This window comes from Vicugna pacos, chromosome 12 (genome assembly GCF_048564905.1).
Source record: "Vicugna pacos chromosome 12, VicPac4, whole genome shotgun sequence".
In the NCBI taxonomy this organism is placed as follows: domain Eukaryota; kingdom Metazoa; phylum Chordata; class Mammalia; order Artiodactyla; family Camelidae; genus Vicugna; species Vicugna pacos.
In genome coordinates, this window is record NC_132998.1 from 2,725,425 (window position 1) to 2,743,535 (window position 18,111).

The 18,111-nt window shown below is 38.3% G+C and overlaps 1 protein-coding gene across 10 annotated transcripts in view; it reads left to right on the forward strand.

Moving 5' to 3' along the window:
• Positions 1-18,111, forward strand: part of TAFA2 (TAFA chemokine like family member 2) — a 528,067-nt gene that overhangs the window by 384,562 nt on the left and 125,394 nt on the right. For all 10 annotated transcript variants that reach the window (XR_012078767.1, XR_012078766.1, XM_072973860.1 and 7 more), the window contains one exon: positions 10,320-10,426. Coding sequence is in view for 8 of the 10 variants with exons in the window: in XM_072973860.1 (XP_072829961.1) it covers positions 10,320-10,426 (107 nt within the window). In the remaining 2 variants the exon portion in view is untranslated. The remainder of the gene's footprint in view (positions 1-10,319; positions 10,427-18,111) is intronic.

Here is an 18,111-nt window from a genome sequence, read left to right on the forward strand (position 1 = left end):
CCCATTAAACCTCCCCTCAGCTCCTGGTGATCTCTCTTCTACTTCTGTCTTTTATGAGTTTGCCTATTTTAGATATCTCATAAGTGGAATAATATAATATTTGTACTTTTGTGTCAGGCTTACTCCACTTAGCATGTTTTCAAGGTTCATCCATGTTGTAGCATGTATCATAATTTCATTCCTTTTTAAGGCTGCATAATATTCCACTGAAAATGCACCATATGATGTTTATCCTTTTACAATATTACCTACTTTAACATGATTTGGTAGTAAGTCTAATTTGTAAAATCCTTTACAAAGTACCTTAATTGTACATGGTAAGAAGAGTGTTAACATAGGGATTATTGGTTAAGTTGGTTGTAAAACTGCAGTGGTACCTGGCACAGTTGTTTTGTATATAATACTCCATCTGATGTGTCTTGGATTTTATTCCCAACAACGAAGAGGATAAAAATTGGGAGGAAATAAGGTCAGTAGGTTTTCAACAAATATGAAATGGCAATGGCTTTAGTTTGGACCAGTCCTACCCCTGCCCCTGGTGTAGGGCTTTCCCCTACTCAGTGTGCTCTTGGAGCATTTTTCTAAAATAGACTCAGGTAATAGCCTTCTACCACCACTTTGGGATGTAATTTCACAAGCTAATAAATCTAATCATTGGGAAAATTTCTCAAGATAACACATTAAACCGCTTGACCGCTGCTTTGCACTCTGATATGCATACTGCTGGGATATACCTGCCCTATGATTGAGGCAGCCAAGTTCATCCATAGGGAAAATGTTAGACATGGAAAGAAATAGCTGATGGCAAAGAGGAGGGCGAGTTAGTGTATTTTACATGATTTTATTCAGAAAAGTAAGTTCCAGACATTGGAAAGGGTGAAAAAGTGAGATTTTAAAAGAGCTGAAATCTTGTTGCAAAAGGAGCGGGTCAGAAAGCAATATATGTATTAGACAGCTTACTGCAGACTGAGGTTTAAAGCACATAGTGGTTGCTGCTTTGATTCTTAAGCAGTTGACTTCTCCATTGCTTAAGCTATTAACTGAAGTGTAGTGCTTTGTTGTACCAAAATCTGACAGTGTTCCAGTCTTCCCTCTAAAGGAGCTCATTAAGATATGTGCAGTTATGAATGGATAAAGAAAAGATGGTATACTCACAGAGTGGAATTTTATTCAGTCTTAAGAAAGAAGGAAATCCTACCATTTGTGATTGCATGGCTCTACCTGGAAGACGTTATTCTAAGTGAAATAAGTCAGTCACAAGAGGACAAATACTGCGTGAGTCCACTTAAGACGAGGTGTCTAAAACAGTAAAACTTACAGAAGCAGAAAGTCAAGTGGTGGTTGTCAGGGGATGGGGGAGGAGGACATGGGGAGTTAGTTGTTCAGTAGTTGTAAAGTTACAGTTATAAAAGATGAGTAAGTCCTAGGTTCTGCTGTACAACATGGTGCCCGTAGTTAACAGTATGGTGGTGTGCACTTTGAAATTTATTAAGAGGGTAGATCTCATGTTAAGTGTTGTTCTTAATACATAAGTACAGACAGAACAAAGGGACTCAAGGGAAGTTTGGGGGTGATGGATATGTGTACACCTTGATAATGGTGCTGGTATCATGGGTGTTGGCATGTCCAAAGGCATCAAATTGTGTACATTAAATATTTGCAGCATTTATATATATATCATTTATATCTCAGTGAACCTGTTTTTTTGTTTTAAAGATACATTTAAATTGATACCCTGTATTTTATTTGACAACCCTACCTACGGTTGCCACTTTTGATAGAGCAATTCCATTAGGTCTAATTTCAATAGACTGATGTCTGGTAGACATTGGACACTTAACATCACCTTTTCACCAGACCATGCAGTGTATATAAATAATAAAAGATGTACCATTTAAAAATCGATCATTTACTAGTTCATAGAGTACAGTGACGAGAAACAATAGTATTTCCTTTATCCAGTATCATAGCAACGTGGTGACTTTCCTTTGATGACTTTCTAGATTACTGAGAGCTAGAACTGCCTTTTAGCTTTCTTTAGTGCACACCTAAAATGCATCATACACTTTTGGGGCCCATCACAGAGTATTTGGAGCATTGTTTAACTGCTGTTGCAATGAGAACTGAACCAGTGGGCAGAAAGTCAATTTCAAGACCTTCCTCCACCACCTACTACTTGTCTTCAAATTATTCTTTTAGATTCTATATGTAATCTGGAAATATTAATACATGTAGAGCTTAGTTCTAAGAGTTATCATAAGGATCCAATGATATATTGAATGAGCCAGTATATTTTAAGACAGTACATTAATTTGTTAAAAGTTTTATTGAAGTATAGTTGTTTTACAATATTATATTGGTTTCAGGTGTACAGCATAGTGAGTCCATGTATTTTTACAGATGAAACTCCATTAAAGGTTGTTACAAGATAATGGCTACAATTACCTGTGTTGTAATCTTGTAGCTTATCTATTTTTTACATGGTAGTTTGTATCTCTTAATCCTGTACCCCTAATGTGTCCCTCTCCTTCCCTTTCTCCCCTGGTAACCACTGGTTTGTTTTATATCTGTGAGTCTGTTTCTATTTCGCTATATAGATTCATTTATTTTAGCATTTAGATTCCACATATAAGTGATACTGTACAGTATTTGTCTTTCTCTGTCTGACTTATTTCACTAAGCATAATATTCTCTAGGTTCTTCCATATTGCTGCAAATGGCAGAATTTCATTCTTTTTATAGCTGAGTAATATTCATATATGTGTGTGTGCACATACATATATACCACAACTTCTGTGTTCATTCATCTGGTGATGGACACTTAGATTGCTTTCTTATCTTGGCTATTGTAAATAATGCTGCTGTGAACATTGGGGTGCCTGTATCTTTACAATTACAGTTTTCATCTTTTCTAGGTATATACCCAGGAGTGAAATTGCTAGATGGTATGGCAATTCTGTTTTTAGTTTTTTGAGGAACTTCCATACTGTTTTCCATAGTGGCTGCACCAATTTACATCCCCACTAACAGTTTACAAAGGTGCCCTTTTTTCCATATCCTTGCCAACATTTGTTGTTTGTACACTTTTTCATGATTGCTGTTCTGACAAATGTGACATGATATCTCGTTTTGATTTGCACTTCTCTAATGATTAGCAGTGTTGAACATCTTTTCATGTACTTGTTGGCCATATGTATATCTTCTTTGAAAAAAATGTCTATTTCAGGTCTGCCCGTTTTTTTGTTTGATATTGAGTTGTATGAGCTATTTATGTATTTTGGATATTAACCCCTTATCTGTTATATCATTTGCAAATATTTTCCCCCATTCTGTATGTTGTCTTTTCATTTTGTTGATGGTTTCCTTTGCTGTGCGAAAGCTTTTATGTTTAATGAGGCCTCTTTGATTATTTTTGCTTTTATTTCACTTGCCTTAGGAGATAGGTCCAAAAAATATTGCTACAATTTATTTCAAAGAGTATTCTGCCTATGTTTTCTTCTAGAAGTTTTACAGTTTCAGGTCTCCATTTAGGTCTTTAACCCATTTCCAGTTTATTTTTATATATGGTGTGAGGAAATGTTCTAAGCTCATTCTTTTGCATGTGCTTGTCCAGTTTTCCCAGCAACACTTACCAAGTCAACTGTCTTTTCCCCGTTGTTTATTTTTGTCTCCCTTGTCATAAATTAATTGACCATAGGTGCATTTAAAGTGACAAGCATACATAGTAATACTGATAACTTCAGTTAGCATGCTGTGCTCTAGGTATCTCTAGAGGCATTTGAAGAGCACTTGTCCTTGTACCCAATGATCCTAGAATTCTGTACATTTATAGATTTGACGTCTATTCTCTGATATCCTAGTATCAATATTCATTTTGCAGAGCCATCAGAAGACTCCGTTAATCAGGCCTCCTTCCCTTTTCAGCCTGTTTCAGATTCTTACTTCTAATTCTACAGACTTAGGATAAATTCCTAAAAGTAGGTTCATTTTTCACCTATGTCTAAAACACGTGGGCTCTTTTATTTGTTGCCCAGAGACTTCTTATTTCCCACTCATTCCTAGCCAGGAGGCTACGTTCCAGGTGTTATTAATAATATTTAATAATAGTTACAGTTTGGGTGTCTACTTTTTTCTGGCTTTGTGTTAGATGCTTTATGTAATTGTATTTATTCCTTATGGCAGTCCTATCAGTATGTAATGGTAGTCATGCGTTCCATAGGTGGGCATTGAGGCTCCAAGTTGTTAAATGAACTTGACAAATATATTTAATATGTGTTGGCACCAGGATCCCATTTGTGACTTGCAAGCCCTTGCTCTTAAAGAAGGGTCTTTGAAGAAATGGTAATACTGCTGATTTATCATGCATCTTTAAGTTCAAACTGTCACATGATTTCTTGTTTGTTGTCACGACATCCTTGTTTGAGAGAATAGATGGCATTCCCATTTTCTAGACAGAAAAGGAGGGTGAGTGACTGAGCTGTAGTAACAGATGCACAGCAGCGTGGTTTTGTTCAGCCCTCGTCATTTCAGGTGCCTTTCTAGTACTCTTGCAAGCGTGTTTGTCTGCTTTGGGTGTTAGTGCTTGGAGACTTAGAATATTATATATTTCTGGAAAAACCATTTAAAAGAGAATGCATTTCTATTTCCTGTCATTACAGTCTGTATGTGGCAAAGGCATTTATGTAAAATCAGCACTTGGGCTGTACATTACTAGGCATAAAGCAAAAGCACTCCTGAGTTTCTGTACCCACCAAAATTGCAGTTTTGTGGGGAAATGAATGGAAGTATAAACTCTGGGTGTAGGAAGGAGGCAATAGTGGCTCTTAAATGAGGCTTACATTTGCTGCTAGGCAATACTTGGAAATTAGTGGAGCTTTCCTGGCTAAATCTCCAGGGTTGATTTCTTAACTACGGAATCTAAAAGAACATTCATCCTAAAACACTGATGTATCAAAAAGAAAAAAAAAGAATTTTATAGCTACTGTTTCCATTTAGAAGGCCTTGAAAGACTGATTTATATTCTAAACTCTTTGTCTTGAAATTACTTAAGAAAATATGAGCTAATGGGCTGGTGGCAGGTGTAACAAGCTAGGGAGCTTACATATGAGGCTTGTGTTGGGTGCGCCAAGTTGAGTAGGCCTCCCCACCTGCCCGCCAAATCTTAAAAGTTTGTGCAGAGGCCTTCCTGGGGTTCCGTTATGTGTTCAGTCCAGATGACACACAGCTCTCTCAAGGCTGCATCCTTGAAACAGCTCCCACTGTGGGAACAGTGGACAGTACACACGCTCCAAGGATGGGGGGTGGCGAGGAGCCTCCGACTGCCTGGGTCCAGCTTGAGGGTCAGCCGGTGGTCTTGTCCTCTGGGTGACCTTTTCCAACAGTAGGACAGAGGGGGCGCCGACATGGCTGAAGTGTAGGAAGGAGGGGACAGGGATGTGGAATGAGGCAGAGAGGCCAAGGAGGGAGGTGATGTTGAGCTGTCGCTCAGTGATTTGTGTCCAGTAAGAAATTTAGCTTTTACTTCATTTCAATAGAGTAAATTCTCAGATTTGCAGCAAAGAGTGGGGTGCAGTCATATTGTCCGATTTATATTTTAAAAGGATCATTCTGGTCCCTATCAGGAAAAAAAGGAACTTATATTTTCAACGGGCACAATCTACTTCAAGGTTAAATTCCTGTATTAGATTTGGCTGTTAAAGTTCATGCCATTGTAATAAGTTAATACTAGGTTGGTATGAATATTAGATCAATGTAGAGAAATGTTCTGAAAAGACTTGCATATATATTGCCTCATAGGACCTTTTTTCCCCACAGAAGTGCCTTAAGCTCAAGACGAGACCAGGTGGTTGGAGTCCGGGCTTTTATCTCCTTTGTGTATAAGCCTTCCCCCCTTTTCCCCTTCATCCTCTCTTCTTCAGATCAGTTAGACTTACCCTCTGTTTTCATGGGGAAATGGTTTTTCTGGTAGCATCACAGTTTTTCAGTTCTTGCCTATTTACAGTTAAATGCACTTCAAACATTGGTGGGAAGGCAAGAGTCTTAACACCATCCAGAAGTTTGCGTCTCAGTGACTCTGAAACATGTAACACAGAAGAGAGAGCAGAAGAGCCTGGAGATTGAACTGTCAGTCCTCCGCTTTGACAGCATCTCACTTCTACCTCCTTCGCTGCCAAGGTTACCGTGTTCTCAGTTATCCTGCCTCCCTTGTGCTCCTCGCTGGCTGCTGCTGTTTGGGGAGCAATTTCAAGTTTTCATCCCCTCTGTGAATTTATCCTTCAGTTTCCAGTTTCTTCTTCCCGCAGCTTTTGCTATTATAAAATTCACTTACATTTTGCTTTTTTTTTTTTAACAGATAAATGTAACAATTCTGCAAGTGTGTCCGTCCCTTGACTGTGGTGGAAAGGTTTTAAACTGAGACCCGGTCGTTAGCATGTTGAATGAGAAGTGAATGCCTCCTCATTCTGTGCTGTCATACAAGGTCAAGAAGAAGTGAACCATTCAGCTTTCTCCACTTTGGGTTTTCTTCTTTGGCTCTGTGCCTTTGTTGAAAATCCTCTGTCACTCCCTTAACATTTCAGTTTGCTCAAACTTGGGTGTTAGTTAAAAATCAGTTTGAATAAAACCCATTACAGATTGTGGAATGTGTTTACCCCCACCCCTTTCTCACTTTCGTCTTCCTGGATGTCTTTCGCTAATTTCATTCTAAAGTAGTGACGCATACTTGCTTCCTCCTCATGTTGGCAACTGCACAGTATATTTGGCTCTAAGGCACCACCAGCATTCAGCAAATACCTGTTTACCAGTTATTAAGCTGAACCTTGGCCAGGCCCAAGGTGTTTACAAATGTGTGGTGCGCAGTCCCTCTCTTTAAGAATCTTACATGAGAGTGAGGGATGGAGATAAATAAATGGAAAGTTAGAATACAGTGTGGCAAGTGGCTGGTGTGCATAAAGTGGGGTGCTTAATGTGGTCTCGACCAAATCCTATAAGAATTGTAACCTGCACCTTGGCCAACAAATAGAAGTTAGCCTTTTGAAGAGTGGATGGGGCAAGGGGTGAGTGGGGCATGGGGTGGGTAGCTGATATGTTTCATGTGACATGGGGGTGAAATTTAGCTGGACACCATGGAGGCAATTTAGGAGAGTTAAAATATTGACTATGAATGTATATGGAGAGAGAGGTGGGGAGGAACGACGTAAGACTAGACATAAAGAGTAAAGTTGCTTTTTTTTTTAACCCTGATACTGATAAAGGCTTTTTATACTCTACTAAGGGTTATGGCTTTTTAAAAAAATCTTAAACATAGAAGGGAATCATCTGATAGTTTTAACCATATTAAGGGTGTCTCGTGATCATGGTTACATATTTGGCTATAGCATAGAGAATGCATTACACTCAACAGTATCCAGCAGGCACTTACTCAGTACTAAAGCCTGCAGACATAGTCACCAAAGGGCAGACACACATCCTGCCTTCAATTCCAGCGGGTGGCAGTATTGGTGGCATGAATTCCAGTTAGGCTGTGTGTGAAATTCTCGTGGTCTGAGCTGCAGTATTGCAGTTGGGATGGAAACAAGTGTGTACAGTTAAGAGATGCAGGAAGTCATATTGATGGAACACGGTAACTGACTGGGTGGGGGTGGGGCGGTGTGCGAGGGCGAGGCAGGGGTCTTTACAGACTTCCAAATGTTGACCTGCATTCTCCTTCTTTTTTTTCGTTTGATAGCCTGGTGACTTTGTGGGTGTTTCTGTTTCCGTATGTCTCGTTACCAGTTTGACCAGCTGTCATTTCTGTCATCCCATTTGGTGGGTGCACAATAGTATGGAAAATACGATGGGTCATTGACCTTGTTGCAGAGGCCGTTTGCTATGGGAGAGCTATTATCAAGAATTATGCTAAGCAGCTCTTCTTGTCAGATGACTTTTTCTAAACTTTCATTCTGTTACATGATGCGCAGGACAGCAAGGCTGCAGGGATTAGGTGTGGAAGAGGAGGCAGGATGGCTGCAAAAATGTGAGAAACGTGAAATCTCATAACAAAACTATTAGGAGTGCTAACCACCACCCCCTCTCTGCCCAAAAAAAAGAACACCGAGGGCAATAGAATGAAAGATTTTTAATGGGCATTTTAGTTTACTGTGAGTGATACTAAACCAGATTATTTTTCTAAGAGGCTTCCTGAGGACTTAGTGTTCTGTATCATACTGTGAAGAACGGTTTCTGGAAAATGCTGCACACTCAAATTTGCCTCTTTAAAAAATCTGGTTAAATTTGTTGAACCAGAGTTTTGCAAATATATTTTCCCCATTTGTTTTCCACTAACACTGTATCAACATCCTGTGGAACTGACACCTCCCAGAACACACAGATTATAGAAATGGTGGTCTTTCCAGGCAGTGACCATAATGACGGTTAACCCTTATTAAGCATTTATTATCTCCTATGCATAGTGTTAAATTCTTTTCATGAACTGTCTCATTTTGTTTCCATACTGACAACACTGTGAGGTAGACATTATTATCCTCATTTTAATTATAACAAAAATACTTCTAGTTGAGTAATTTATTCAAAGGCATATAGACATTAGGCAGGAAGCTGGGTTTTAAGCCAAGCAACCAAATATAAAAGGTCAAACACCTATCCCTTTGTACATTCTCTTGACATGTCACAAGACCGAGGTCCATGGAGAATTCGCAGCTATTGAAGCCACTGAAATTCCTTGTTATCTCATGAATGAGGCAGCCTCTCATGCACTCCAGGGGCAATAAAACATCCAAATGACTGAACATCCTCTAATCTCATAGGCACTGAGCCCTTACGCGTGCCAACCATCAGGCGAGTCTTCTCATGTTCACATCTCATATTAGAGAAGAAGGGGCTGTAGCAGGAGATCCAGAAACTCCCCCAAGATCACACAATTAGAAACCAGTAGAGCCTGGGCTCAAATCCAAACAGTCTGATTCCGGAGAGTCTGCGTTCTTCGTCATACAACACTGCCTCCTCAACACCTGAATTCGTGTGTGCAGTTTCTCCAAGCCAGAAAGTGTTAACATAGATCTATCTTAAGTATGCAGGATATAGCCATTTATTTTGTATACATTTATCAGTATGAAAGATTCCCTTTAAAATTGTATAGCCACCATTGCTACCACCGAGTCCTATTTCTGGAGATGGAATGTTTTGGAAGTGAAAAGGTGAGGAAAAAGATAACTTAGAGAACTCAAGAGAAAGAGGAATCAGGCTAGGTCAGGAAGTGACCTCACAAATTTGCACTAGAATGAAGGCAAGAACGTAGGTCAGACAAGAATGGAGTTCAGTATAGGATCTAAAGTCTGAGAAGGCACGGGGTGACAGACATACATTTTCATCTCTCTCATAAGTAAATGCAGATGGTTTATATTTGATACCAGTTTTGCTTACTCCTCATCAATGGTAGTCAATGTGAAGAGTTTTAGATTTAGACAACCGGGAGTTTGACTTTTTACTCTATCACTACATGGCCTCAGGCAAATTTCCGAATTTCCTCATCTACAGAATGGGGATAGACATACCAACATCCCTAACTTGTCCGGAAAAACAGTTAAAATAACATTGCACAAGGAGCTACAGGAATTAGGTGCTACACTTTTGTTACAGGTAGCCGTCACTTCATTCTAACATTTCTTTGCTTTCCTGAGTTTTGTAGTCTCAAGTTGAAAATGTTACCTTGATACGTTTCATTCTGCTTTTCCATTTTTCTTCTACTTCTCATAAAACACAGCATGGTGGATTTCAACAATATTAAACCATCCATGTATCTCCAGTAACAGTGTTCTACAATACGGTGACTTTTTAAAAACACACTCAGAACAATAGATTTGAAGTGATGTTATTCTGTGCAGAAATTCATCAGACACATTTCATCTAAACCGTTGACTCTGACCATTTGACTTGGCCTTGAAGGAGGGATTTTTTTTTAAAAAAAAAGTAAAATGGATCATTTATTTAAAGATTTTTCAAACAACTGTGCCTTGCATTTTGTAAATTAAATCTATATTTATGTGGAGAGAAAAATGGTAATATTTCCCAGTTAATTTAGTCTATTGTTAAGCGAATCAAGACTGACTGAGGTAGGGCTCTCGTATCTCTTACCTTGGATCAGGGTACTTTGGAAAACTACACTTTTTTTTATGTTCATAGTTTATATACAGTGAACAGCCTTTTATATACAAGAGATGCAATATGTAGGTGTTAAGGTATCACAGAAAGCTTTAGATATAACACACCTAGAATGGAAAAGCAATCGTTTCACATACTTAGGATTTTTTTTTTTTTTGCAGGATGAGTAAGAGATACTTACAGAAAGCAACAAAAGGAAAACTGCTAATAATAATATTCATTGTAACCTTGTGGGGGAAAGTTGTATCCAGCGCAAACCATCATAAAGGTAAGCCCCTCTGTTCTGTCTCTCGGCTCCTGTGAAAGTTGGCTCCCTTTACTGCAGACTATTGTGTCCTGTCTTCACTAGTCTGTTAATTTTACTAGATATGCGTCTGCCCATGGCACTTCTCTTCAAGGAAAAATACAGAGGGAGTCATTCTTACTATGGCTTTGACAGGGAATGAATGATTATTTACATGTTTCCAGGATTACTGACAATTCTGCAAATTGTGTTCAGAGACTATGGAACTGTGATTCTGTCTTTTCGTACCATTTCCGTTTTTAAGATGTGATGTTAAAATGTTGAGTTGACATGTGATAATGATGAGTTTCAAATTACAGTCATTCTTTAATGAAAGCATCTTCAATGATATTTATCTTAATAATATGGATGTATATAAACTTCCTCTCAGTGCTTTTTGTGGATCACATTTCTCCACGCCAGAGTAGCTCTCTGGCTGTTTGGATTCTACCTGTAGTGCAATGTTCAGCAGCTTCAATTCCACCATAGAACGGAGTGAGGGTATATGTATTTTATACCTGGTGTGCTAAGCTTGACAGCCCAAAATTATGCCTTTTCTATTCTCTTTCCTGAGCATAAGACTCAGTATAATGCATAAATACTTGTCCCAAATGAATTAAAATGGGCTATTTCTGGACTGTCCCTACCATAATCAAGTATTCATAACCCAGTAAGTCAATTTAGATTTTTCTGTGAAATATGCTTGTATAATTCAGTTCTCAGTCCTCTGTAAAGTCCAGAGATTAGCAACTTACTTTCTCATTTTATTTCTGGGTTGAAGAGAGAATTAAGACTGCCTTGAATTCTGTAACATTTAAAATAGTTAAATATGTGCATTTAATTAGCATTATGTGGAACATGAACACTGGGAGGGGAAAGATGTGGTGTGCGGGAGTGATGCCTATAAGACAAAATCCTTGCCTCCTGTGTTTAAAACCAGAAAGAGTCATCTTTCGAAATATAAATTTTATGAAGAGGTCTTCATACTTCAGTCTTATTTTGTGTGTGTTTAAAATATAAAATATATAAAACATTATGTATATATAAATACATAATGTATATTATATATGAGTTTTCTTCCTTTCCTTAATACAATATTCTGATCCACCAATAAAACTTTAAATTCTATTTAATAAGGGTTATCGGTGTAAAACTAAAAAGATGTTGAGGAGGACTTTATTCCCATGTTTTCAGGTTGGCAGGAGCGAAACAAACTTAAGGACAAAGCACTGTTAAATGCATGCTTACCTTTTAAAAAGATGCAGACTGCTGGGGCTGGGCCCCCTGCCTTGTGCTTAATACGGAGACAAGACACATCATCCTTACTGTCTGCATGGATGGTCATCCTAGTGTGCCTTCCCAGCCTGTAAAAGAAAAATTGAGAGAAGTGGGGGAAATCCACAGTCATTGTGGGTGTCATCCTGGCAAAGCAGGGGTCCATGATAAAGATGCTTTCTCATCTCCAAAGCCAATTGATGGGGTCTCTAAGAGAGTCACTCATAAAGACTGCTCCACAGTGGCTATTACTATTTTAAAGCTACTTTTAAGAAGTTGAAGTGATGTTATGTTCTATGCTAACTCCAGAACTAAGATCTTTTCTTACTTTTTGCCAGAAAAAAAAAATTTCTTGAACCTAAGAGATGATACATTGTCTCAGGAAATCTACTTAAAATGCCAAACCCTGCACATAATAGAACATGGAGTTTTGTGTTTTACTGATCTATTTCCAGCCTGCCAAGGCTATTTGGGAGATTTTTAAAAAAAGATGTCTCTACCTTTCTCTGCTTCCCTCCTTCCCCTTTTCCTTTCTTTCTTTCCTTTATATTTTTCATGGAAAATCCTCCTTTTGTTTAGACTATTCTATACTTACTGAGTGTAATATATCTGTATGTTTTAGGACATATTCATGAAATGAACATGAGTGTGCCCACCACCCAAGTGAGACACATGACATTTCTAATACTCTTGAAACTGACTGTCAGACACTCTAATTTCATTGTTTTGCCTCCTTACCCAAGGTAGTCACTATTCTTAATTTTGTGGTTATAATTCCTTTGCTTTTATTTATGATTTCACCATGTACTGACATATATCTAAATGGCATGCTGCTTAATTTTATTGTTATTGAATTTACATAATAGTATTATACTGTATTTTTCTGTAATTTGCTATTTTGCCCAACAATGTATTTGTGATATTCATTAAGCTTGATGGCATGTAGCTGTAGTTTATTATTATTTTTTTTTACTGTTGCTCTGTATTTTATTGTATGAAGTCACCACAATTTATATATTTATTTTCTTGCAGTGAACATTTGGTATTCTATTTTCTTGTCATTATGCAATATACTTCCATGAATATTCTTATACCTCCTTCCTGGCACACATGTGCCAAGATTTCTCAAGAGTGCTTTCCAAGGAGCAGAATTCTGGGTCACAGGCCGTATATGTCTTCAGCCTTAACCAGACTATGTCAAATGGTCTTCCAAAGTGTTAGTACCAATAAAGTTGTTCAAGATATTTCTTTTTATTGAGGTATAGTTGATTTATGATATTATATTAGTTTTGTGTATACAACATAGTGATTCACAATTTTTATAGATGATATTCCATGTAAATTTATCATAAAATATTGGTGACATTCCCTGTGCTGTGCAATGTGTCCTTGTCCCTTATTTTATACATAGTAGTTTGTACTTCTTAACCCTCTACCCCCAGCTTCCACTTCCCCCTTTCCTCACCCTCACTGTTAATCACTAGTGTTTCCTCTATATTTGAGTCTGTTTCTGTTTTGTTGTGTTCATTTTTTTATGTTAACAATATACAGTACTTGTCTTTCTCTGTCTGACTTATTTCACTACACATAACACCTTCCAGATCCATCCATGTTGTTTCACGTGGCGAAATTTGATTGTTTTACGGCTGAACAGTATTCCATTGTGTATCTTTACCACATCTTCTTTATCCATTCGTCTGTTGATGGACACTTAAGTTGCTTCCATGTCTCGGTTATTGTAAATAATGCTGCTATAAACACTGAGCATAGAAACTTTTCAAATTAGTGTTCTTGTTTTCTTTGGATATATACCCAGGAGAGGGATTTCTGAATAAGGTGGTAGTTCTATTTTAGTTGTTTTGCAGAACCTCTGTATTGTTTTCCACAGTGGCTGCACCAATTTACTTTCCCACCAGCACTGTGCAAGGGTTTCCTTTTCTCCAAATCCTCACCAGTGTTTGTTATTTGTGGTCTTTTTGATGATAGCCATTCTGACAGGTGTGAAGTGATAACGCATTGTGGTTCTGATTTGCATCTCTCTGATGATTAGTGATGTTGAGCATCTCTTCGTGTGCCTGTTGGCCATCTGGGTGTCTTCCTTGGAAAAAAATGTCTATTTCAGATCTTCTGCTCATTTTTTAAATTGGGTTGTTTGTTTTATTGACTCTTATTACTGCCTTTATTTTAAAGTTCATTTTGTCTGTTGTAAGTTTTGCTACTCTGGCTTTCTTTTGATTTCGATTTGCATGGAAGACCTTTTCTCATCTCCTCGCCTTCAGTCTGTGTGTTTCCTTAGGTGTGAGGTTTTGTACGCAGTGTATACATGGGTATTGTTTTTGTACCTATTCAGCCACCATGTATCTTTTGATTAGAACATTGATTCCATTTGCATTTAAAGTAATTATTGATAGGTGCATAATTACCACTATTTTGTTCATTGTTTCGGGGGGGGGGGTCTGTAGTTCTTCTTTGCTCTTTTCTTCTCTTCTCTCCCCTTACAGTTTGACGACTGTCTTTGTGTTTGGATTCCTTTCTCTTTTTTGCTTGTGTGTCTGTTATAGATTTTTGGTTTGTAGTTATTATGAGGTTTATATATAGCAGCCTATATGTATACGTGATTTAGTTGCTGATCTCTCAATTTCAGACACATTTTAACAACCCTCCATCTTTACTCCCCCACCATGATGATTCTATTTTGACAGTATAATTTATGTCTTTTTGTTTTGTGTATCCCTTAACTACTTATTGTGGATATAGATAATTTTACTACTTTTGTCTTTTAACCTCCTCCCATCTTTGAATGTGTATATTTGCCTTTACCAATGAGCTCAGTTGCCTCCTACCTGCCTGGGAGACCCTCCAAGATCAGCAGGTGGATCTGACTCAGGATCTTTTCAAATAGATCTGCCCTGGGTCCCAGAGTGTGTGAGATTTTGTATACACCCTTTAAAGGTGGAGCCTCTATATCCCACAGCCCACATGACTTTCATCATGGGTAAGGCTTAGGGCAAGGGAGGCCTATTCACTTATTTTTATTTTATTTTATTTTTTTGTGAGATAATTAATGGGAAATCTGACTCTGATCCAGAGCACTTTGAGCATTCAAGATAAAAGTAACACAGCTGCATGTTAAAAACCCAACAGCTCTATTTTAAGAGCTCTATAGATACCAATCCTTAAGACAATCTCTAAGGTAAGTACGATTACTAAGCCTATTGTATAGATCAGAAACTGTGGCAAAGAATGGTTCAATAATTTGGCCCCAGTTGCCTGGCTAGTAACTGTTGGAAGCAGGATTCAAACCAAGGAAGACTTGTTCCAGATGACATGATATATATCTAGTTGTGAATTTCTTTTTGTTGATACTATTTGGGATTTGGTTGACTTCCTGAATTTATAGTTTGGTATTTTTCATGAACTTTGAATAATTTTCAGGCATTGTCTCTTGAAATACTGCTTCCATACCATTGTCCCTACTCTGTAGATGTATGTCAGCTTTCTCTCTCTGCTCTCCATGTATTTCAACCTTTATTTTCTATTTTCCACCTTCAAGGCTTTTTATGCTATATTCTGGGATGTTTATTCAGATCTTTTTTTTCCTACCACACTAATTCTGTGTTTTCCTGGGCTTAATCTGTTCTCTGATGCATATGTTGAGTTTTAATTTCATCTATTATATGCTACTAAAAATTCTTTTCTTCTTGCAAATTGGCTTGGCTTTTGATAAATTTTTGCTCTCATGTTTTTATTTCTTTTTATACAATATATTTATCAATTTATATATACAAATACAATTTGATGCTTCCATTTTATAAAATTTTTGTGATTTCTTCCTGGTGAATCACACTCACAGTACTTTATTTTAGGGTTTTGTAACTTTTAAACAGTCTGTGAACTAATGTGCATTGGAATCATATTTGTGAGGAATTTTAAGGCGTATATTTAGAAAGCATTCATCCAGAGGTGATTTGCATATGCCATGTGTCTTAGGTAAGTCTCTCTAGAAGCAGAGCCAAGTCAGGAGTTCTCGTTGGTGTGATTTATAGAAAGAGTGCTCTCAGAAGATGCAGCAGGATAGAGGTGGAGATACAAACTAAGCACACATAGCATCTCAGCCGGAGAATAGCCTGGTCAGGGCCTGTGGGGACCCTCAGAAACATCAGTTGCTCCTCAGAGTTGACCCCTCCTTGAGATGAAATGAACAGCCATCGCACACTTGTACCTGTTTGTCGCTGCCATGTTGATCCATGGTGGGAGTAGCCTTCCTGGGAAAGTGGCTTGTCTTCAGCAGAGGGTGCATGTCGAAGCAAGGGAGGTAATCCACTAGCATTCACAGCAAGTGAAGGGAGGGTGCACTGCTGATAGAAGGGACCTCGGTGATGAGCCAGTGTTGTGTTCCAGTGCAGTCCACTTCTGGCGCCACTTTGTTCTGCTCGTTTCTTAGGTTTGCTCTCTCCAGGCAAAGCTTATGAAAGATTCTGGTTGGTTGCAATTTCCAAGAAAACATGCTTGAGGAGGAATAGTGGGGCCACCACTAATGCAGTTGGTGCCAGGACCATTGTTGATACTCATGATCTGCCCGCTTCCGCAGCCATTTTAGAATCCCGTCTCCTTCAGCCAGCCCTGCTGCTCAACTAGAAAGCTTGCCAGATGTTTTAGCCAGACCTCATGCCTGAGGGCTCTGAGCCCTGGGTTATTACACCCTTAATGCTGAGGTTATTGTACTTGTAAACTTACGGTGATAACTGGGCATTGGGATGACAAGAAATGCCCAGGAGGATCATCTGAGACCCTAAGAGGACACATTTCCCCTGCCCCAGTCCAGAGCATCTCCGCTCTTCCTCATGATCACCTGGGTCATTTATCTCATTAGTGCTGAACTCCTTTTTCTTGCTGGTCTGTGGGGCTGACCAGGCAGTAGTTGTAGCCATATGTTAAGCAAGACTCTTGAGCAGGACTGTTTCCTCTGGTGAAATCACTCCCTTTCTGGGAACCAGGACTCCTAGACTCACAGAGTCTGTTGGTAGTTTTCACTGGAATATTTTAGGTGGAATAATTCTTCTCAGTTTTTGAATACCCACAATAAGGACTAAGAATATAGCAGGACATAAAAGAGGCAAAAAATCTTTGTCCTTATGGAGTTTTTGTCCTAGAGGTGGGAAGATAGATAATAAAAAAGAAAAATAAAAGTTTTATAGTATAAATGCTACGGAAAAAATAAAAAAGAAAATGGTGTAAGAAGTGCTCAAGAGGGACTGTAATTTTAAATAAGGTCTTTGGGTAGAATCTAAAGTTTCCAGTGGAGCCAGCCATGAGAATATCTGGGGAAAGGATGTTCCCGGCAGAGCAGCAGTAAGTACGAATGTTTTCAAGTGGCAGCCTGTCTGGAGACCATGAGGATTAGCAAGGCTGCTGTGCATAGAACAGAGTGTGTAAGAAAGTGGTAAGAGTTTAGGTCATTACAGCACAGGTAAGTGTAAGTGATGGAAGAACAGAATAAACAGCTGTCCCAAACCCCAGTGCAACAGCACCGTGCTCTCAAGAGCAACCAAATGTTCAAAATGTGTTTTTTTAACGTAATATAGAAACACTATAGAAATCTGGAGCATTTGTGTTTGAAAAATGAGGTGTCTAAAAATCAGAAAATGTTGTCACCTGCTTAATAAAATCTTCTGAGCTTTGGGAACTGACAGTCCCTCACACCGAGACAAGTAAGTTCACTGCTTAAACCTCCACAGAGATTCTGTCTGAATACTCACAATTGTTTGGAGCTGGGCATTTGGGGAGGCGAGTGGTGATGAACTCAGAGAGCATTATGACAGCCATTCAGAAAGTAGAAGCAGTATTTCCCTGTTGGAAGCAATTACATTAGGTACAGCTTCAGATAGTGGGGATCAGAGAGGAAATATTTCTGTTTAGGACTCCATGTTCCCAACAGAAAAACATGGTCATTAATCTTAGAAGGCTAATACGTTTTCTTGACATTTCTTCCTTTACCCATCACTTCTGCACTAAATCTAAAGAGAATAAGTCATCATTGAATGTTTGAATTGGGAAAGGATCTGTATTTAGTATGAAAGAGGTATACACAGATGAGAGTTATACATACACACAAAAAAAGAAAATCAGAAAAAGTTCATTTGGTTAGCTGAGATTGAATGTACGTCATTCTCATTGTCATACAAAGTAATTACTAACCTGAGTTGGACCTTTTGATTAAACAAAATTTTTTCAAAGAAAAACAAATTTTCAAATAAAGGTGATTTTTTTAGTCCAAAGCCTAGATGAGAAAGCAGCCATTTAAAACTTTTTTGGTAGCTCTTCATTTGTTTGTTGGTTCGTTGGATACTTTATTCATTTTTCCAACCAACTACCCAGTAAACAAAATGTATATT